Here is a 20,841-nt window from a genome sequence, read left to right on the forward strand (position 1 = left end):
GTGACAAGCTATATAGCCTTGGAAGAGGCAGCCAGGGAATGGACTGGTTTTCTGTAAGAAAAGATTGCTGATAACCATCCCCTGCTCCAAGACTCTTCTAAGTAAATGGATTCTGGTTCAATTGGCTGTATACAAATTGATTGAGGCTGTATTATCTTTCCATACCAAGAAACCACGTTTTTCCCCTCTCCAAATCTTTTTTATAAGTGAGATAGTGCAAATTTTGACTTTATAAACTTTATTTTTGTGCTGGTAACTGTCAAAGCTTTGGTTTCCCAAGGGAAATCCCATTTCTGTTGACACAACTACCCTTGTGCAAGTGTGTATTTGTTAAATAACCTCACAAATTCAAGCAGATTTCTAAAATTTAAGTCACAGAGGATATTGGGAACAGTTCAGCTTTTCTATGAAAGGCATAAAAAGGGTTCTTAGAAATATTGGTGCCTAAATCCGATGCCTAAGTCCTCTGTGACAGTAAGTCAGGAGCTTTCTGTTTTGTTCATTTAGGTATCCAATGAGCCTGGTAATCGCTACAACCTCCAGCTCATTAATGCACTGGTGCTCTATGTAGGGACTCAGGCAATTGCACACATCCACAACAAGGGCAGCACACCTTCAATGAGCACGATCACCCACTCTGCTCACATGGACATCTTCCAGAACCTGGCTGTGGACTTGGACACTGAAGGTGAGTGAAGCCAGCTAGTTCTCAGAGTCAAGATTTGTGCACTTTTTGTCACAGTCTGGTCCCAAAAATACTTTAAGCCACAATAGAGAATGTTCTGTCAATATGGTTATGGGTCTGGCTGGTTATTTTATCTTGAATTCGATAGTATTTGCTCAATGCAGAAGACACAGCAAAGCATAAAGGAAAAAAATCATCCAGAATCCTTACCACATCAGTTAATATTTCAGTATGTATGATTGTAGCATTTTTCTTTTTTAGTGTGAAAATAAACATGTTCTTTTTACTAGCCTCTCTTTAAAAATAGGCTCATGTTACTTTTTTTGTTAGCCTGCCTTTTATCCCAACATTTACTGATGCCTCTTTGCCAGGCAATATGTTAAATATTAAATGTGTAAAGATTAATGAATAGAACTTCCCCTACCTGCTCTGCAAAAAAGTTCACAGTATAATCCTGTTGTAGGTTTGCATCTTGCTTGGTTGAACTACCAATTTTGGTGTTCTGTATAGTAGACGGTGACCAACGATATAGTGCTGCTCAGCCTAACACGCATACACTTTAGGAGGATGACTACTTTTTTTAACTTCACTATGGATTTTTGAGAGGCTAATTTTGAGTATATACTACTTGCGTATTTGTAGGAGGGGGTTTGAGGCAGCTTAAAATCAAGGTTTAACACAAATGAATTCCATTACGTCCAGAGCCCAACAAAAAAAGTGGATAGCCTTTAAGTGTTAAAGCTCACTGTGATGGCCTTACAAACCTCAGTAATATCAAGCAGAGGGAGACAACCAAATCCAATTAATACTTATTCCAATAAAGTTTAAACTAGCATTTCTCCAAGTATAGTCTGGGAACCCTTAGTGGATTATCCCCAAGACCCTTATAGAAGGGTCGTGAGGGACTTCCTTGGTGGTCCAGTGGGTAAGACTCCACGCTTCCAATGCAGGTGGCCCTGGTTTGATCCTGGGTTGGGGAACTAGATCCCGCATGCATGCCGCAACTAAGGCCCAGTGCAGCCAAAATAAATATATAATAAATATTTTTTAAAAAAGAAAAAGGGCTGTGTGGTTAAAACTATTTAATAATAAAAAGACATTTGCTTTTTTTCACACTCATGTTGTCACAAGTGTACAGTGACTGTTTCCAGAGGCCACATGAAATAACTATACTGGAACAGATTGAACATAAGGGCAGAAATGAGAATCCAGCAGAATGTGAAACAGTGACATTCTTCTCTAAGTTTCTTGGGGGGAAATACTTAAATTTTTTATTAACAGGTTATATTAATATGCAGTAGGTCTCTTATTTTTAAATAGACTAATTTTTTTAACTACAATTTTTTTAATGTGAAAAATAGTGAAATAAAACCCACAGAAATGAACTCTAGGGCCCTGAGCACCGCTGGTTGAAACCAAAGGATAATTTGAGAACCTATATCAGAAATGCAAATCCATCCAGTCAGAATGTGATTTGTCTTCTCACATTGGCCTTTCAGAGCAAATTCTCGCTAAGCTGGGTTTTCTTAATATCTAGGTCGGTATCTCTTCTTGAATGCAATTGCAAATCAGCTGCGGTACCCAAATAGCCACACTCACTACTTCAGCTGCACCATGCTCTACCTTTTTGCAGAGGCCAACACTGAAGCTATCCAAGAACAGATCACAAGGTAAGAGAGAGGTCTGTTTTTCAGAGGGTTCTAAATGGAGCCTCTTCCCCTTTATTACAAATTCTGAGTGTTTTTTTCCCTATGCATTCCATGTTCACTGAGCATCTTAAATGTGTTAAATAGTTGTGAACGAAATGGGCATGGTTCTGCCCTCCTGATAATTAGTCTGATGGATGCAAAAAAAATCACAAGTAGAGAATTATTAATCACTGCTGAAACAAAAAGTTTTCGACAAAAGGCACAGCATTTTGATAGATCAGGAGTTTTTCTCAGGTGGTGGGGTTAGCATATTTAACCAGTCCTGAAACACCCAGGCCTTTTAAAGGCCATGTTAAAGAACTTAGACTTGTCATTACCTCTGGGTTGGAAGGTTTTAAGCAGGAGAAATAACAGGATCATACGTGTGTTCTACTAACAATAGTTAGGAATCTGTTGCAGATTGCTTGGACTATGTACAGCATTGGAGATCAGGAAATGGGTACATCCTAGTGAGAGAGATATACACAAACTTAAAAAACTGGACCAGACTTGTTAAACTTGCCCCTTCACCTAATAGTAGTTTCTGAGCATTAGTATTCCTTAGGTTTATATACTAAAAATTAACTAGCGTTTTATTATTAGACGTTTAGACGGTAAAAGTCCTATTTTGTGGACTATATAAAGCTTTAGTGAACTTCCTCGAACTTAAATCTTTGTTCTTGTGCTTTATTACATCCTTAGGGTAAATTTAGAAGTAAAATTGGTTAGATCAGGGGATGTGAAGAATTATCCCACCCAATTTACATATGTACTACTAGTAGTAAAATTCTTATTTCCTATTTACTTTCATTGAGTATGTATTCTTTAAGCGATTATCTTCTCTGTGTCATGTAATCTATTATCTATCCTTTACCTTAACTTAGTCTTGTAGGCTCAGTAATGGGAAGAGGAGGGATTCAAACCCACGTTTGTTATGTAATTCTAGAATCCATTTAACCATTCTATAGAAAAGACTTAATCCACCTGCCTTTTGTAAAGCTAACCATTTTTGCATGTAGTGTAATAATCAGGGAAAAAGTGTTAGGAAAAAAGACAAATGGAGAAGTGGTCGTGAATTTGTATGTTTCTGTGCATTGACTAACTTTTTCTTCCCTTCTCCAGGGTTCTTTTGGAACGGTTGATTGTAAATAGGCCACATCCTTGGGGTCTTCTTATTACCTTCATTGAGCTGATTAAAAATCCAGCGTTTAAGTTCTGGAACCACGAGTTTGTACACTGTGCCCCAGAAATTGAAAAGTGAGTTAAAGTAATTTTTAAATTGTTACATTCTTAAGACAGAAGAATGAGAATCATTTGATGGCTCCAGCTTGGGTGGGTGATTAAGAAGGTCATAGTAACCAAAATTAAAAAGACACAAGGTTTTAGTCAGGCCTGAAGTTTTCTCACAAACTTGTTAACTGTCTCCATTCTTCAGGTTATTCCAGTCTGTCGCACAGTGCTGCATGGGACAAAAGCAGGCTCAGCAAGTAATGGAAGGGACAGGTGCCAGTTAGATGGAACCACATCTCTGTTGTAAATTTTGTCAGCCTGGAGGTCCCACTGTACCAAGCTCATAAACTGGCTGAAGATCCTTTCAGCTTTTCCTGACTTTTCCGGCCCTTTGGTCTCGGGTATCTGCCCCAATTACTGTTTTGGGTCAGCTTCCTGTCTACTTGGACACGTTCCAAATTTAAATGCATTTTTTGGACTCCTGGCCAACATTTAGAAGATGCTGTGAATATCATTTTGAACTTGTGTAAATATATGAAAGAGAAAACCTTTGTCTGGAACTTCTTGGGTTTGTGCAAAATGTGTCCAAGGCAAGTAGATAAACTGGTGGTACCTACTTCCCAGCTTATAAATTGAAGAGGCTGCTGATGCCGTGCACTTGTTGGGGCGGGGGTTGGGCATAGCTCCATGTCATCTGACATTCCTGGTGTCCCAAAGAATAGCAGGAAAGCCAGTTTAAATACTATGTGACTTATTTTTTTAAAATACGGATGGGGACCTTGAAAATCACAAAGTTGTTAAAAAATGTGGATGTGTAGAATTTGGTATGCCAGGAAACATGGGAAGAGTTCACAATCGAGATCCCGTGGATTTTTATTTTGCCTCTTCCCCAAATCTAAAGCTGGCTGTTGGCAGAGCACCATTTTCTCTTTTCTGCTGGAGAACACATCCCCTTGGGCCCTGTGAGACACTTCTTTTTATAAAGGGAAGCCAAACCAGGCCTAAAGTTCCCCCATCTCTCTCCTGGTAACTTGTAAACTGTGCGGAAAGGAACCAAATATTATGAATTGCCCTTCCCCATTATCCCAATGAATGGCCATACAGACTAAGCTGAACAACAAAGTCAAAAGGACCAATACAGCCCCTTTTGTAAGGATTTTGAATGTTTTGTAAATGTATTGGTCCATGTGTTGTATTTTGTAGCCTTCCTAGTTCCTGGGCTTTAGCTTCCCTACTTCTTGTATGTGTATGCATACTGTAGTCGAACATTAAAGTCATGACACACACACGAGTCCACTGTGCCTTTCTCAGTAGCGGCCAGTGCTGGTGGTGAGGAGGAAAGTGGACCACGCAGCCTTCCCATTGGGGCCACTGGGGAACACCAACTTTTGCTGAATGGTAGGTTTTCCCACTACCAATCTGGCATCTTTAAACAAGGAAGTGATTTTTGTGTAGTGTTGTTTGCCTTTTCCTTTCCAACAGTGAAAAATTATTGGAGCAGGTTTCTATGATTAAACAGTTTCAAAATGCCCATTTAAAAACGTCCTTTACCCTCATGGTGTTTCAATATTAACATCTTTATTGGAGTATAATCGCTTTACAACGTTAGATATAATTTCGAAAAGAAAAGGAGTAGGTATGTATTTAAAACTTACCTAATATATACCTTACCTTTCATGACTGTCAAGTTTTATGGCCAGAGAGGACAAAAAGGTTCAAGATTAAATAGAAATCTTACATGGGGACTTGAATGTCATTGGTGTCTCTTAAGGGTGAGTTGTGCCATCTAGGCTGCTTAAGGAATTTAAACAATTGCTCAGAGTCCCAGTGACACAGCTTATTAAATCTTCCAACAGGAAACAGTTGTTAACTAAGGGAAAGTGACTTGTTCAAAATAGACCTGGATTTGAACCAGGTCTACTTTCAAAGTCCATGTTATTAAATGCCAGACTACAACAAAATGTTATCACTATCACATTTCTGCTAACTTTGGATCAAGCTGAGAACCAAACAGCTACAAAATTTATTAGTGTTCATAACAATAAGCAGCAGTTCCCACATCTACTGTTCCCAAATCCTTCAGCATGTCGCTCTTACCTTGGAATTCATCCTAGACAACAGTTTTGCTACTTTTCCTTTTGGTATTTAGTATGAAATGCAAAACAAAAGGTCCAAATTATCCTTCAAGCATCAATGTGTACCAGCTTAGCAGAAAGTTCTTCTCCTTGACATTCCTTCAGGAAAAAGGGAACCTGCTAGTTAGTCAGTTCCAACAATTGGTGTAAGATCATCTTCTGACCATAACGAACCTGTAAGGCTTGCTGTTCCCTCCAGCTGAGTGTGGCGTAGACCTCCTTACTACTGAGTAAATCTTGCTCAGTTTTTAAGTCTGTGGCATAAGTTTGCAGGGTCAATAAAACACTGTCCCGAAGAAGCTGTCTCCATGATGCTTTGAGTTTGGGGATATTTGTGATTGTCAGGCTGTCCTCTTCCCTTTTATCATCTCCCCATCCATCCTGGTCTTTAAATTCTCTGAACTCCTCAGCAGGCATGCACAGTACCTAGAAGCAACCATGGGGCCCTTTACTTGGGTATTTCCAACCTGCCGTGACAGCATTTAAGTGTCCTCTCCATCCATGCCACCTTTCCTCGCACCTAGATCTAAAATACTTATTTTGAGCATTTACCTTGAGTGTCATGGCCAGTTCCTCTTCTGTCAGCACTTCTTCCCGCCCAATCACAAAGGCTCCCTCTTCCCCTACCATCTCCAGTTTGCATAAGAAATCCCAGCGTTCATACAGTAGGAGCCTTTCAGCTTCAACTTTTGTACCTGTAGACAGAAAGTACTGGTGTGAAAGTCAGTATACCCAAGAGCTCATTTCTCCTTAGTCCACAAAAAGGGAACAACTACTATTGGCAGAGCACCTGGGGCAGGGATGGAGACATACACCAGTGTCCAAGGTTTAATCACTCACCCTGTAACGCTGCTTCACGAACCGTCACCATCTGAATGTCAGCCGTGTCATCCGTGTTGTCAGGATACGGTTCAGTAAAGCCATACATGTGAATCAACTGCCAGTTAGCCATTTGCCCATAAGTGTTGAAAATCTCATGGCCTTTAGGAATGGGCTGAGTGGCCACCATCCGAAGACAATTCTGGGGTGGAAGGGAGAAGCTGGGGCCAGGCCCTTCCCAGGCCAGCCTCATGAAGATTACTTCCCTCCTAGGAGGGTACAGTTCCCTCCAGCAGGTATAGTTCAGTGATGGTGGGACTGACACTATACCTACCAACATTCTACCTTTAGTTCTTGTTAAGACCCTGTACTGTAGAATAAAAGTGGTGAGACTTAAAGGTCAAAGGTCATCCCCATGGTTTAGTAGGTAATCTTTGCTCAGTCATCTCACCGACACTTAAAAAGTTGCTAGCTGGCTTCCCTGGTGGCACAGTGGTTGAGAGTCTGCCTGCCAATGCAGGGGACACGGGTTCCGTGCCCTGGTCCGGGAGGATCCCGTGTGCCGCGGAGCGGCTGGGCTCATGAGCCATGGCCGCTGAGCCTGCGCTCCGCGGCGGGAGAGGCCACAGCAGTGAGAGGCCCGCGTACCGCAAAAAAGAAAAAAAAGTTGCTAGCTTTGGAGACTTCTCTGGTGGTCCAGTGGTTAAGAATCCGCCTTCCAATGCAGGGGACGCAGGTTCAATCCCTGGTGAGGGAACTAAGATCCCACATGCCACGGGGCAACAAAGCCCGCACACCACAACTAGAGAGAAGCCTGTGCATAGCAACAAAGAGCGTGCGTGACACAACTAAGACCCGACACAGCCCCCCCAAAAAGTTGCTAGCTTTACAAAAATGAAGAATTAGGCACTTCCCTTGCAGTCCAGTGGTTAAGACTGCTGGGGCCCAGGTTCAATCCCTGGGCGGGGGGAACTAGGCTCTGTGCAGTGTGGCAAAAAATCAGAAACAAAACCCAAAAAACCAAGATCAAAATAGGAACAGCAAATGGACACAAGCTTTTAAAAGTAATAGCCAGGGACTTCCCTGGTGGCACAGTGGTTAAGAATCTGCCTGCCAATGCAAGGGACACGGGTTTGATCCCTGGTCCAGGAAGATCCTACATGCCACGGAGCAACTAAGCCCGTGCACCACAACTACTGAGCCCGTGTGCCTAGAGCCCGTCTTCCGCAATGAGACGCCCACACACCACAACGAACAGTAGCCTCCCGCATGCTGCAACTAGAGAAAGCCTGCATGCAGCAACAGACCCAACACAGCCAAAAATAAATTTATTTTAAACAGCCATTTCCTGATTTTTAATCCCATAAACTTAGATCTTTTTTTGCAACTTTCCACTTAGCAAATAGAATTGATACAAACACAGCCTTGGTATCATCTTAAACCGGTCTTATGAACATCCCCTCTTGTGAAAAGTATTGACACTATGGCTGTTCCAGATTGCTGTCCACAGGGCCCGGAAACAATCTTGGCTCACTAGCACTGCACAGAACAACCAACCTATAGAACCAAATCAGTGAGGGTGCAAGGTTTATCAGAGGATTAACCCCAGCCTTCTTGTATGGTTTTGAGATGTTTTCAGTTCAGGCGATTTCAGTGGAATACGCAAAGTACACAGAGGAGGAGATAATTCCACCTACACATTTTTAGTATGAGAAGAATGGAGTGTTTAGCTCAACTGCCAGGCCAGCATAAATAACACACCGGTTTGAATCACATGCCCAATCATCCAAGCACATAAGAACAAGAACTGAGACAGATCCACTCACTGGAGAGTATTCTAGATTGGCATTGTGATTGGCTAAGTGGTTTAATACGTCTGCAGCAGGCACCATCAAAGGGGAGTTTGGCTCCTTTTCATCATCCTCTTCCTCCAGTGGTTCCTGAAAGCTGCCACAGAGAGAACTTTGCTAAAGCCCAGTGCAGGGTGAGAGACGAGTGGGGTTCACTGTTCTTTCCCTTCTAGTCCCTCAATAGAGTTCTAAAAAAAAGGGTCCTTTTTAAGGCTCCGCTCACTGACCTGTAGGCCATCACAAGAGCCACGAGCTGGCGGTAGAGTTCCAGAGAGCGAACCCTGGGGCTGAAAAGATCGGGGTGGGCTTCCATGAAGGGCAGCACGATGGAATAATACTCGCTGCGGATGTTGGCCAAATCCTTCTCCACAGCCTCGGGTACGCCGGTGCCCTGCAGCAATCGCCGGCGCTCCTCCTCTGGCCTGCAGTGACACCCCCACCCAGGTTCTTCACACCACCTACCGGGACTAGCGCTTGGAACCCGTGTCCCAAGGGCAGGGCGGTTCGAGCCAGGCTACCTACGGTGCTGCCTCTCCTACGGCTCTCACCAGAACATGGGGTGCTCCAAGCGGCCCAGCTCGGGCCACAGCGCAAAGTAGGGGCTCCAGGGCGAGGCCGGGGCCTGCAGCTCGTGCAGCAGCGCCAGCAGCAGCGGCACCCATCCCGACTGGCTCTGCAGCGCGCCTCGCTCTGAGGGAGACGAAGAGGTTAGGGCCCCGGCCGGCCCCGCAGGCCCGCCTCGGCGTCCCACCCCCGCCGGCGTAACCACCTCGCTCCAGCAGGCCGCTGATTGAGCAGGTGTGCTGCGACAGAAGTGCGGCCCGCGGCACCGCGAACAGCAGCTCCCCGGGCTGCACGCTCTCCCGGGCCACCATGCCGTAGCCGGCCACCGTGCCCTGCCGGCTCACCGCCACCTGAGCAGGGAGAGCGGCCGGTCAGAGCTACACCGCGCCCGCTTCCCCGCCGCGCCCGCCTCCACCCCGCCCCCCACTCACCTTGGGACTCAGCTCCAGTCCTACCCGCCGGCACCAGCTCAGGAAGCTGGCCACCGGGGCCGGGTCCTCGCTGCCCGCAAGCCCTGCCACCTGAGATAAGCAAGCGCAGTGGCGTTGCCCCGCCCGGAAGAGCTCGCTGGGGGCGGAGAAGACGGCGGCGCGCGCGGAGGAAGGGCCGGGGTTGGGGGAGGGGATGTGGAGTGCGGCAAATGACCCGCGGCAGGCCGCGCAGCCGCGTGCGGCACGGCGCTGCGGACGGGGAAGCGGCGAGGCGCGGCGGAGAGGGGTGCTCCTGCGTCTGCCGCCACAACTCACCCGCCGGCGCTTCGCCTGGGTCGCCATGGTCCAAGGGCGCGCAGCCCCGCGACTCCGCAGCCCAGCGCAGGCGCTTCCGGCGTCTGGGGGCAGGACTCTCAGGGGCGGGGCCTATGTTCCCGCCCCGGAACCACGTGATGTTCGTTTCGACTTCCACGCGGAAGAAGAGTGAGGGTTTGCACCTGGTCGTACAACCCCTGCTGAAAACATCCTTGAGGCCGGGTGTCCCCACTTGGGTTAAGAAACCGCCGGGTGCAGGAAGATGTGTCCCCTTGCCGCCTTGAGCCTGGTCTGAGCCAGGCACAACCCTTCCCAGTCTTGGTCTGTGACAGCTGAAACCCCTGGGGGTAGAAGTCCGGTTGCAGTGCAAAATCCCATTTCTGGATGAGAAGGGAAGGCCTCGCTGGAGGCCGGCTGGGTGCGCAATTAGAGCAGTTTGTGCAGGTGTTTCGGAGTTGTGTGGTCAGGGCTCCCAGAACTATTGATAGAATACACCCGCTCAGTTTTTCATCGTCTGGTAGCACATGGAGGGGCTTATTTTTATTTACTTGCTGCTTCAGTTGCTGACACACAGCAGGAACTCAGTATCTATTTATTGGATAAATGGCTGAGTAAATGAATCAGAAATGGTGGTTAAACATGGGGAAATAGCATGCCGTTAAATTTAAGAAAATGAGGCAACGAATATAAAAGTTACAGGTCTGGGTTTTGAAGTCAAATACTGTCAAGGCCACCTCCCAGCTTGTCCTCTTATTAAGGCAAATTCAGTTTCCTCAACTGTGAAACTAAGATAATTAGTATCTACCTTATGGAATTAATGTAAGGATTGGTAAGATGATGTGACAAGATATGGAAATACAGAGATAGATGGATATGCCTGTCTTCACTCTGAACGGTCAAACCCACCTAAACCCAAGAAGCACCAGCCTCACCAGTTTAAACATTGTCTCTTCCAAAGCTTCTCATGATGGGCATGGCATCACCATACTCAAATTCTTCTTAGTTTCTTTATTAGTTTTTCAGCACAGTTAACTCTTTCTACGTTGACAAGGGTTTTTGTTTTACATTTTGTCATCTCAAAGTCTCATGACATCAGGCACCAGAATACACAAAAGTAGGCTCTTCACTTTGTACAGAGAAGAAAATAACAAATTCCATTAATAGTTCACTTTGACCAAAGAAGACAACCTCCGATGGAAAGCCACACGCCGGAGTACCCAATATACATATATATATAATGTATAGATATTTATAGATCTCATCTTAAAGAACACGGGAAAAAAAATCCAAGATTCACAGCGCTATCTACAGTAAAAGGGATTAATTCTACCAGCTTTTCAAACAGTCACATTCTATATTCAAAGGAAGCACGTGAGTGAATAGAACTAACAGACACTCCACTGGGCTCTATAATGGCTTAAGATGACAGAAGGGGGTGATGTGTGCCAAGGAAATGTGGATGCAGGTGTCCCCTCAGCCCCACACACACCCACCCACCCTCCACAGCCCTGCATTTTTCATTGCTCTCCCCTCTTCTCTGTTTTACTCATTTGAGGGCTTGTGGCAACTGATTTAGGCTCAGAGACAAATGGCTTCTGGTTCCTAGGTCAGGAGATTCTACCCAGTAAGGTGGATGAACAGGAAGTATATGGCACAGCCCTGGGCTTCAGCTGGCTGGAAGGGGCTGGGGTGTGTGGGGAGCCTTCCTCCTCTGCCTGGCCCTTGTTCATTTCAGGAAACGTTACCTCCCACCCCAGGACCCAGCAAGCCCCAGCCTGAGCCTACTCCAAATGGCTAGGATGGTGATTTGGGACTGCCAAGTCCTGCTATCTTGGGCCAGTTTTCTCCAAATGAACTCTCTCAGTGATGCCTACGTGAAACATTGGCATAGCTTGACTAGAACTCTCCCTAGAAATGCTTCCAGTGGCCTTGGCCATGCTGCTGCTGATTAAGTTGTCCTCCATGGAACCTAGGGGTGAAAAGGGGGTCTCTGGGGGAACTCTATAGGAACTCTGAGCCACCACTGCCTGCTGGCTTCCAAAGGCAGTCACCACGAAGTTCTCAGAGGCGTACCCCAGCCTTTAACCTCAGCCCTAGTCAGCTCCCTAGAGGCAGAGGACCAGGTGACTTTCTGCCTCAGGGCCTTGGCTCAGAAACGGGACAGGGCCAGGAGGCGGCAGACTGTGGGCTGGGACAGTCTGTGGGGTCCCTGCCCTCAGGGTCCTCTGTGTTCTGTCTTCCTTGGGCAGAGAAACCCCTTTCAGCCCCTACCTGCCTGGCCCTACAGCACCAGGCCCACCCACAGAGCACCAGGAAAACTGCTGTCTGGTTGAAGCGCCCCCTTGTGGCTACTGTTCAGATGATTGTCACGGGTGCTAAAATCAGAAACAGATGTGCTTGATGGTGGGGCTCGGGGGTGGGAAAGGGGCCTGCAGAGCTCCAGGGCTCCTGCCTCTGAATGCTCCCTGCTGCTGTCTCCTGGTTCTCATGCCAGTGCCTGAGCTGGACCCTGTTCCTGCTGTCCCAGCACCTACCGTCTCAAAACCCCATCCCACCTTCAAACCTGCCTGCTTGAGGGGGTCAACCCATGCTTTCTTTAATCCAGCATATTATCCTGGATCCTGGCCAGAGAAGGACTCAAAGTCTTCCCTTAGCTAATCTCCTTCTTCCCTGGAGCCCTGCCCTGACTGTGCCTGGGCCTTGGAAAACTGGAAGAGAGGGTCTAAGTCAGCCAAGTTAATGAGGTGAGGGGGGAGGGGGGGGAGGGGAGGAGTGAGCCCCTCAAACCATCTGGAGACTGTTCCACTGCAGCATCTAGGACGGATCCCCTCATCTTTTTAAACAAAAGAAAAGTAACCCCATTTCCTCCCCTTCGCCCTCGCAAAAATAAACTAAAGGGGAAATGAGCTGCACAAGGATGGCAGTGGGACGTCGATGCAGGTTGGGGGGCAGGTGAGCATCTTCGTGGGACCAAGGGCTTCAACAGGACACCTCCATGGTGTGGTTGACCTGGCCCAGCCCCTCACTGCTCTCTGAGTGGGTGCAGGCCTGCGGGCGGCTGCCGTCCACCGAGCTGGCACTGGTGAGGGACGAGGTTCGAGAGCGGGCGAGACGGGTCATGCTGGCCGAGGGCACTGCAGACAGAGAGGGCACCGGGGGTGAGGACCAGCAGGCGGGGCCGGGCGCAGGCAGGCGGGAGAAGGATTTACGCAAGCAAAGCGGCCAGCGAGACCGGTTCTTCCGACGAAGGCATGGAGGCTCATCCCAAGCCAGGGCTCTACACTTGCTCTGTCAAGCCCCAGGCATGCAACGCCAGCGACAGGGAGTGAGCCAAAGGGGCGGGGGGCCACGGAGGCCGGCAGGACCCTCCTCACAAGAGCTGGCCAGAGCTGTGGCCAAAATGGGGTGTCCTTAAGCTGGAGCAAGGATGGGACATTATTTTCAACTCTGCCTCCCTCAAGAGGATGATGGGGTAGGGGGAATGAGACCAGTTCTATAAAGAAGGGCAAGAGGTGTGATGGCCCCAGACTGCCCTAAATCCTGTTTCTGCCCTTATTCAGAGTTTTACAAGCGAGACTTGCAGGAAGCAAATTCTACCTTCCTGACCTCAACTAGCCACCTGTCCAGCTCAGGCATGGCTTGCCCCTGACCCCAGGGCCGACACCTCTGAGAAGTTCTGGTTCCAACTGCCAGAGTGTTGGAAGCCACGGGGCCCATGGCAACCTAGAAGGCAGGCTGATCTAAAACCCAGCCAATCTGGAGCCCTAAATGGGACAGAGCCCACGGAAGAGCAGGACACAAGAAGTTCCCATGGCAAGATGCGGCCTGGCTGCAGCACTGCACAGAGGAAGGAGCTGGGGCTCCTGGGGTGGCGGCGGGGGGGGGGGGGAGCTGGGGGGCGGTCCATGCATTAGGGGAGGGGATGCGGGGCTACCTGCTCCTCCACTCAGCCTTCGGTCCTTCAAGTATGCAACTAAGAGAGAAGACAGAGCCAGAGGGGCAGGGTTGGGGAGACAGAACACGGGTGAAGAGGAGGTCCGGCGAGATGAGGGCGTCGAGATGGGTCAGAGAGGAGAGGAAGGCACAGAGCAGGCTGGGGGCAGGGCCAGAGCCTCAGGAAGCCCCCTCCTGCCCACCCACCGAAGCAGCGGCCACAGAAGGAACCACAGCACTGACTGATGTCAGTCTGGCCCTAGGAGTCGGGAGAGCAGGGTGGGGTGCTCGTCTCACCCCCCGATTCTCCAGCCTGGGCTGCAGCACTGGGGGCTCACGCCCACAACGCCTTTAAGGCCTTATAACCTAGTGCCAGCACCCTCTCCATTCTGCTGGGGCTCACTCTCCCCGTGGACAGAACGCGGGAGGCCCGTATGACCTCCCAAATCCTTCCCAGCTCTTGGGCTGCCTGGTGGTATTTGTCCTGGGGCCCTGAGAATGGGTCCCAGCCCCATGACAAGTACTGCTCACCCACCCGTCGCAGCAGCGTCCGCCAGGCACTTCCTGGGCTCAGCGCCCAGCCTCAGAGCCCCTGCTGGGTCTCACTGTGGGCCTTGGCCTCTTGCTGCCCTACTTCTCCACAGACAAGCTGGCAGGGGGCCCCGGTCCCCTGGGGGCGGGGGGTGGGGGTCTGTTCCTGGCTGGCCCCCCAGCCTTCCCCCACAGGCCTGTCCTCCCCAGAAGGCCCAAGCTCCAGAGGCTGAGGTCTGGGGCGAAGAAAAATTCGGGCAGAGGAAGTTTGCTTCCAGGAGGAGAGCCAGGCGCAAGGGGGAGATGGAAGGAACTGAGGAGATGCACGTGTGTCAACAAGGGGGCATGTGCGCTGGTGGTGCTCATGAGCAGTGTCTCACCCCCGCACGAGGGGAAGTCGGGGGCGGGCAGGGAGCCAGTTCCACCCCTCTTTCCTCGGGGTCTTCAGATATGCCACCCCCAGTTTGGCTGCCTTCAGCTCTCCTAACACCCAGATGGCCTCACATGCCTTCCCCAGTCCCCAGACTCCAAGTCCACTCCTCTGATGCCCCTGGTACCATCCGGCATCTTCTCAGCCCTTCTCAGGTGCTGTAGGCCCAGCAGGCGCTGGGTGGGGTGGGTGACTCACCCCTAGGCAGGCTTCCCCGGCAGGACTCAGCCCCGGGCCCTCCTCCCCAGAGCTGGGAGAAGAGTCCCCGACCCCAAAAGGCCCAGCCCTGTCAGGAGAACAGTGCCCCAAAGCTGGCCTGGGACAATCAAATTACAACCTAGGTGGAGATGCCCTAGAGGCCCCCAGGCACAGCGTCAGCCCCGACTTGCTGCCTGCCCCCCAGTCTCTAGGGCAGGGTGGGGTGGAGGTATACTTACTGTAGCCCATGCCTTGCAGGAAGTACTTGAAGGCTTCTGTCAGCTTCCCGGGCTGCAGGGCGAGGGACAGGTACGTGCTTTGTTTGCCTGCCTGGGATTCAGGGGGAGGGGAGGCTTCCCCAACCCCTGGCCAGGTAAGGGACGGAGAGAGGGCCAAGAGTCTCACCTGTGTGACCTGGGGGAGCCCCCCGGAATCTGCCATCTGCAGGGGAGAGAGGGGGGTGAGCTGAGCAGGGGCCCCCTCACACCACACCCTGCCTGTCCCTGGCACACCCGGACAGGCTCCCCTGACCAGACACACCGTCCTGCTCTGCTCCCGCCTTGGCTGGGCCCCCAGGCAGGCCCCTCCCTGTGGCTGGGCGCAGGGTGGGGAGGAGGGCCTCACCTTCAGGAAGGTCGTGGTGGTTGGATCCAGTTTGGAGTTGCACTCAACCTGGGGACAAGGAACAGGCTTCAACAGAGTGAGGCGCCCGAGGGCTATCAGGCATCCCCCTGCCCCAGATGCTAAGGGAGGGTCTATCCCCAGAGTTGCGAGGCTCTACAGGTGAGGGAGGGAGTGCAGGGGGCAGACACAGGCACCTTGGCAAGGCCAAGGCCCTGGGGATCAGGAAGCAGCCCCCTGAGGGCCTGAGACCCTCTACTGCACTCACAACTGCTGCTGGGCTGGGGGCAGGGGCTGGGCAGCGGCCTCACAGCGAGCCAGGGCCACCTTGGCGGGGGGAGGCTGGGAAAGCGCAAGGCACCCCAGAAGTCGGGCGTCAGAGGTGAAGGAGGGCCGAGGGTCAGCAGGAGACTCTGAAGCCCTGACCCTGCCGGGGTCGAAACGGCAGGCGCAGCCCACAGCCCTGCTCCCCGAAGCCCTCAGGCACACGGAGGGTGTCGCAGTTTGGGTGCACACTGGGGTCTTCTCTGGGCACTCCTGGACCCCTGACCCTCTGGGGGGACATGAACACCCCGGGCTGCCTGCCCTCAGAGTTCCAACAGGAGAGGTGACAAATGATCCCCAAACATAATGGATGCATGTGATGGTCAAAGAGGGACCATTGCTGTGCTCATGAATTGCTTATTTCATAACAAGTGAATCCAATTTTAGAGAAAAGAGAGATCTTAGTCTCTGGGCCTAAAATGGGTGGAGAGTGTGGAGAGGCTGCCGTGCTGCAGGGAGGGGTAGGGCGGGGCAATCAGGTGGGCCGGTCCTGGACCCAGGCCCCTCCTGTCTCCAGGCCTCCCTCACCTGAAGGATGGGGGCTGTCTCAGGCACTGGTACCTGGCAAGATGGTGGGGAAGTGGGATGAGAAGCCCACCATCCGGCGTCCCCCCGAGACTTCCCGGGTCAGGGTCAGGAATTGGCCCCATTGGCCAGGAGCCAGTGACCCCTTTGCCCCTGCCACCCACTGGCACCAGGGCACAATCCCTCACTCACCACCCCCTCCTCGGCAGGTGCGTTATCCCCGACCACCAGCATCACAGGGCAGCTGCAGACACAGAGGAGAAGGGCTGTCTGGCGTGGGCACCGGAGAGGGGGTTACATAGGCCTGGCAGGCTGGAGGGGGCAGCGCACTCACCGGAGCGTCTTGGCGTTGGGCACTGTTCCAGGCCGGTTAATGTCCAGGTCTCTGCGGCTGCAGGGAGAGGCGGAGGTGGGTATCCCAGGACTGCATCCCGGGCGGGGCTTTGGGGAGTGTCCCAAGCCTGACGCTGCCGTATTTCAACCCCGTCCCTCCACCTGGCAATTATGGCCCAGCAGCCCTGGAGGTGCTGGGCTGGCCCCAGATTGGGGCTTACGCTCTAGCGTCTCAACGGTGAGACAAAGCCTCACACATGCCATTGGTAAACTGGGGAGACAGAGACCTGTTCTGCACAAGTAGGGGCCTGAGGGCTCCCCTCACGTGACTTCTTCCGGGACCCCCCAAGCCATGCCAGGTGGGCCCTCACATTTGGCTCTCATTACGGGCTGTGCACCACCACCTGTGCTGGGAGTCCCGTGCCTTGGAGGCAGGCAGGCCAGGGCTTCCCTCCTTCTCCAGTGTTTCTCCAGCACCATGCACACAGCAGGCGTTCAATAAATATTTGTAGGAGAAAGAGAAGGAGGGGCAGGCCAGCGGGGGGGGGGGGGGGGGGGGGCGGCCACTCCCCTGCAGGGCAACCCCTAAGGGGCTCCAAGGAGCACTTAATCCAACCTCCTCTCAACTTAGGGATGTCAGCACTGAGGCTCAGGGCAGTGGGGGCAGCAGGTGGCGCCCACATCCCCCGCTGCTCCCACTGGCAACGCCCAAGGGAGGGGGAGGAGTGGAAGAGCTCTGCTCCCCCTCTGCCCCTCGCGGGGTGTGACCCTGGGCAAGAGGTCACCCCTCTCGGAGGCTCATCGGTCCACTCATCTACGAACTGGGAGAGTGTGTTGCCAGCCGTGGGCAGCTGTACCGGGGAGGGGGGGTCCCCCAACTGCGTGAGCGCTCCCGTCCTGGTGCCGCCAGCTGGGACCCGAGCCGCCCACACCTGTTGTACATGTTCCAGAAGAGCTGCAGGTTGGCCTGGTTCACCACATTCCCGATCTGCTGCCGGTAGCTCTGCACCAACTCTGTGTTGCTCACCAGCTCCTCCTGGGCCCCGGGGACGGGGGATGAGCGCACGGGCGGCAGGGCAGTGTGGAGCCACAGACCGGGACTGGCTCAGAGGGGGCATCTCTGGCCGGAGCGGCCCCTGCCCCAGCCCCAGAGGTGTGGAGGGAGGGGGGGAGGGGGAAGGGTGTGTGGGGGGAGGGGGAAGGATGTGTGGGGGGAGGGGGAAGGATGTGTGGCGGGAGCCCACGGCCTTGGGAGGGGAGGGGACCCCGCCCCGGAGGGGACCCCGCCCCATCCGTCTCCCCAGTCCGTCACGGGTGCTGCAGTCTCGCGGCTGATCCCGGGGTAGGGGTGAGGCATGTCTGATGCCCCATCACCCCGCCACCCTCTTCCTCCTGCCCGGCCGGGAGCGGGGGGCAGAACCAGGCCCTCGGGAGAGTCCCAACCCGCCGCTCCGGCTCCCGCGTGAGGACGGCTCCGCCCCCTTACCTGCCTGAAGAGGTGGGAGAGCACCGTGTCGGGTAAAGTGCTGGTCAGGCTGGAGAGCTGCGGGCCGAGGCGGAGCCAGTGTGAGGGACGGGACGCCCCGCCCCGCCCCACCCGCCCCCCCACCCCCCCCACCCCCCCCGCCCCCCCCACCCCACCCGCCCCCCCCCACCCCCCCACCCACCCCCCCACCCCCCCACCCACCCCCCCACCCATTCCAGGCGGACCGTGCTCACCTTGGTGGCCGCCCAGTCGATCCAGCCTTTGCCGTTGGGGTCGATGTTTATCAGCACCAGCCCCTCCACCAGGTCGGGGAAGATGAGCTGCCGGGACAGGGAGACAGGGCTTGGGGGGCGGGGCAGGGAGCCCAGTCTTCCCACCTGGAAAACGGACTGTAAAATTCTGGCCCTGCCCGTCTCACAGGCGGTTGCTAGGATCTGAAGAGAAGGCCGCGCTCTGCAAGGGCTTCAAGGTACCACTGATAAACAAGTGCCTTCAGCTGGGAGCCCCTGCCCATCCTCCTCCCCAACTGGAACCTTTCAAAACCCTTTTATTTGGAATCTATCTATGCCTATTTCGCTGTTTTTCAGCCCCTTTAATATACCTTTGAAGAGGTTACTATTGCAACACTAAGGATTAAACATCTTCAATGCAATATTTTCTTTCTTTGCTTTCATAGAAAAAACCCTAGTGATATTAAGAAACTGACCTCCCCAAAGCCTGTTTTGTGTTAGACATTGTAAAAGAGATTCGAGTTTTCTGTTCGACTGTCTGCCTGTGTTAGGGGAAAATGGTGATATATATACAATACTGAGGTCATGTCAAGGTTGTCTGGGGGTGGCTGGGAATAGTTGACAGTTAACAAAGTGGTTAAGTACTGCAGTGGAAATTGGAGTTGAAAATTCTTGGTCAGTTTTTTTGTTTTATTCTTTTTTTTTTGAAGAAATACTTTGAATCCTAAAAATTAAGTTTTTGCTTTTAGAGATGGAAAGCTTGTGAGCTCCTACCCGACATGATGTTTCTGAAACCTCAATTTCTTTAAACCTCGCAAACTTATCATAAGTGTAATTTTAGATTAAAAAATGATTCATGTTTAAGTATTACCCTAATTAGTGAATGAGTGATTAGGATAATCCTTGTTTAGTGGCTGGAGTAATTAGCTGTATAGTTTGTTGCTAAGAGAAAGTTTGCTTTTGGATAATGGTTGAAGCAACTTATGGCTCATAGTGTTTTAAGGAATTGTATAGAAAAAGTAACCTTGTTTTTTTTTAAAGTTAATTTCCTTGGAGGAAAAAAAGAAAAAAGGACTTTTCCTAAGTGAAGAGGAAGTAGGGGGAGGAGGAAAGGAAGACAGGAAGGAAAGTTCCTGTGGGGCTGCCCCTGGGAGAGACCAGTCCTGGGATTAGTTACAGGGGCGGGTGGAGAGACTCACTGCAAACTTGGCCAGCACGTAGGCTCCGGCTCCCACGCCAATGCCAATCACGTACTTGAACCTGATAGAGAGCATGGCTGGTCACTCTAGGGGTTTCCCATGATTGCCATCCACAGCAGACCCACCCATCGCCCTCAGCGCTCAGCTGGAGCCTGCTGGCTCTGCGGAGATGGTGGGCGCCCCCTGGTCCCCAGCACAGGGGCAGGGCAGGGCGAGGACTCACCCAAAGTGCTGCACCACACTGGGGAGCATGGCGGCTAGCTGCTCCATGGAGGGGAACTGGTACCTGCAGGCAGAGCACCAGGTCAGGCCCAGGGCAGCCGGGGGTACAGGGCTGGGGAAAGCTGGGGAGTGGGTCGCTCCAGGTACCTACCCCTGAGGAAACTGCGAGGCCCCCACCTGCTGACCGGGGGCATCCACGTGACACACCACAAAGTGCTTGGTGATCTCCTGCATGTCCTCGAAGTTGAAGAAGGTATTGAAGCACAGCTTGTCTGCAAAGACAAAGCTCTCAGCTGTGGCTGAGCCGGGAGAGGCGGGCAGGGAGGCCCATGGATGCTGCAAGGGAGGTCGAGGCAGAGGTGATCAGCCTCATGGTTCAGCGGGGAAACCGAGACCCAAATGGCTAGGGGCACAGAGCTAAGTGTGAGTGGGGATCTACGGGGCTCTGTGAAGAGGGAGGGGGGCCTCTCTGTTCCGGGAGATTCGAGGCAGTGGAGGGCCAAAGGACACTGAGGCGCACTTACGGTTGAGACCCACGTCATGGTAGGTGAGGATGGCCGGGCGGTTCCCCTTGGGGGAGCCCCGGATCACCACGTGCAGAAGGCCGTAAGGCGTCTCGATGTCGTGCTCCTGGAGGGGAGAGACAGCGCTGGACACTCCGGGCAGCCCCCAGTCCTGGCTCTTCCGGGAAATGATGCTGTGGGGCAGCCTGGGGGTTGCTGGGCCTCTGGCGGGACTTTCACCCCCATAGGGTAGGGCGTCCCCTTCTCACCACCCCCAGCCACCCCCAAAGAGGACAGACCAGAGGGAGCACCCCTTCCCAAGGCTGTTCAGCACAGGGGCAACGTGAACTGGTCTGCATGTGAAAGTTCTGGTCTCCTCTGCAAACCAGCCAGTGGGACGAGCTGCCACTGCCCAGGCCCAGGCTCAGGCCCTGCTGCACTCAGGCCTGCAGGGTCCAGTGAAGCCCATTTTCCCCATCTCATTGCAGCCCCTCCAGGACAGCTCTGCCATCGCCACTGAGTCCCGCCCCCACCATGTTCCCCCTCGACTCAGAAGCCTTCAAAAGGGCCGCAGCTCCTGCAGGGGACT

The 20,841-nt window shown here is 52.2% G+C and overlaps 3 protein-coding genes across 26 annotated transcripts in view; 1 reads left to right on the top strand and 2 right to left on the bottom strand.

Annotated features, from left to right (window-relative positions):
* CNOT1 (CCR4-NOT transcription complex subunit 1) overlaps positions 1-4,889 on the top strand; it is a 101,184-nt gene extending 96,295 nt beyond the window's left edge. For all 6 annotated transcript variants that reach the window (XM_019935725.3, XM_019935728.3, XM_019935727.3 and 3 more), the window contains exons 46-49: positions 508-688; positions 2,223-2,355; positions 3,496-3,630; positions 3,809-4,889. In XM_019935725.3, the coding sequence (XP_019791284.1) occupies positions 508-688; positions 2,223-2,355; positions 3,496-3,630; positions 3,809-3,887 (528 nt within the window). In that variant the 3' untranslated portion in view covers positions 3,888-4,889. The remainder of the gene's footprint in view (positions 1-507; positions 689-2,222; positions 2,356-3,495; positions 3,631-3,808) is intronic.
* A 272-nt stretch (positions 4,890-5,161) lies between these two features.
* On the bottom strand, positions 5,162-9,856 carry SETD6 (SET domain containing 6, protein lysine methyltransferase). 7 transcript variants are annotated; one of them, XM_073795499.1, is made up of 9 exons: positions 9,718-9,856; positions 9,403-9,492; positions 9,177-9,321; positions 8,956-9,097; positions 8,635-8,694; positions 8,384-8,504; positions 6,579-6,759; positions 6,291-6,433; positions 5,162-6,164 (listed from the first exon to the last, which is right to left on the bottom strand). In XM_073795499.1, exons 1-9 carry the CDS (start codon positions 9,742-9,744, stop codon positions 5,859-5,861), a joined length of 1,215 nt encoding a protein of 404 aa, XP_073651600.1. In that variant the 5' UTR covers positions 9,745-9,856; the 3' UTR covers positions 5,162-5,858. The 7 variants fall into 7 exon arrangements, with proteins under 7 accessions (XP_073651600.1, XP_019791293.1, XP_073651596.1 ...); XM_019935734.3 differs by having other exon boundaries at positions 8,635-8,829; XM_073795495.1 differs by having other exon boundaries at positions 5,162-5,837; positions 5,913-6,164; positions 8,635-8,829; positions 9,403-9,851.
* Positions 9,857-10,705: 849 nt separating this feature from the next.
* The window catches only part of NDRG4 (NDRG family member 4), a 102,875-nt gene continuing 92,739 nt past the window's right edge, over positions 10,706-20,841 (bottom strand). For 11 of the 13 annotated variants that reach the window (XM_073795504.1, XM_073795510.1, XM_073795507.1 and 8 more), the window contains 14 exons: positions 20,274-20,379; positions 19,901-20,021; positions 19,751-19,813; positions 19,528-19,588; positions 18,332-18,418; positions 18,099-18,155; positions 17,545-17,648; positions 16,614-16,670; positions 16,472-16,523; positions 15,434-15,481; positions 15,215-15,250; positions 15,049-15,100; positions 13,652-13,690; positions 10,706-12,851 (listed from right to left, as the gene is read on the bottom strand). In XM_073795504.1, the coding sequence (XP_073651605.1) occupies positions 12,697-12,851; positions 13,652-13,690; positions 15,049-15,100; positions 15,215-15,250; positions 15,434-15,481; positions 16,472-16,523; positions 16,614-16,670; positions 17,545-17,648; positions 18,099-18,155; positions 18,332-18,418; positions 19,528-19,588; positions 19,751-19,813; positions 19,901-20,021; positions 20,274-20,379 (1,038 nt within the window). In that variant the 3' untranslated portion in view covers positions 10,706-12,696. The remainder of the gene's footprint in view (positions 12,852-13,651; positions 13,691-15,048; positions 15,101-15,214; positions 15,251-15,433; positions 15,482-16,471; positions 16,524-16,613; positions 16,671-17,544; positions 17,649-18,098; positions 18,156-18,331; positions 18,419-19,527; positions 19,589-19,750; positions 19,814-19,900; positions 20,022-20,273; positions 20,380-20,841) is intronic. The other 2 variants (XM_033846257.2, XM_073795500.1) reach the window with 1 other exon arrangement.

This window comes from Tursiops truncatus, chromosome 19, assembly GCF_011762595.2.
Source record: "Tursiops truncatus isolate mTurTru1 chromosome 19, mTurTru1.mat.Y, whole genome shotgun sequence".
Taxonomy (NCBI): Eukaryota; Metazoa; Chordata; class Mammalia; order Artiodactyla; family Delphinidae; genus Tursiops; species Tursiops truncatus.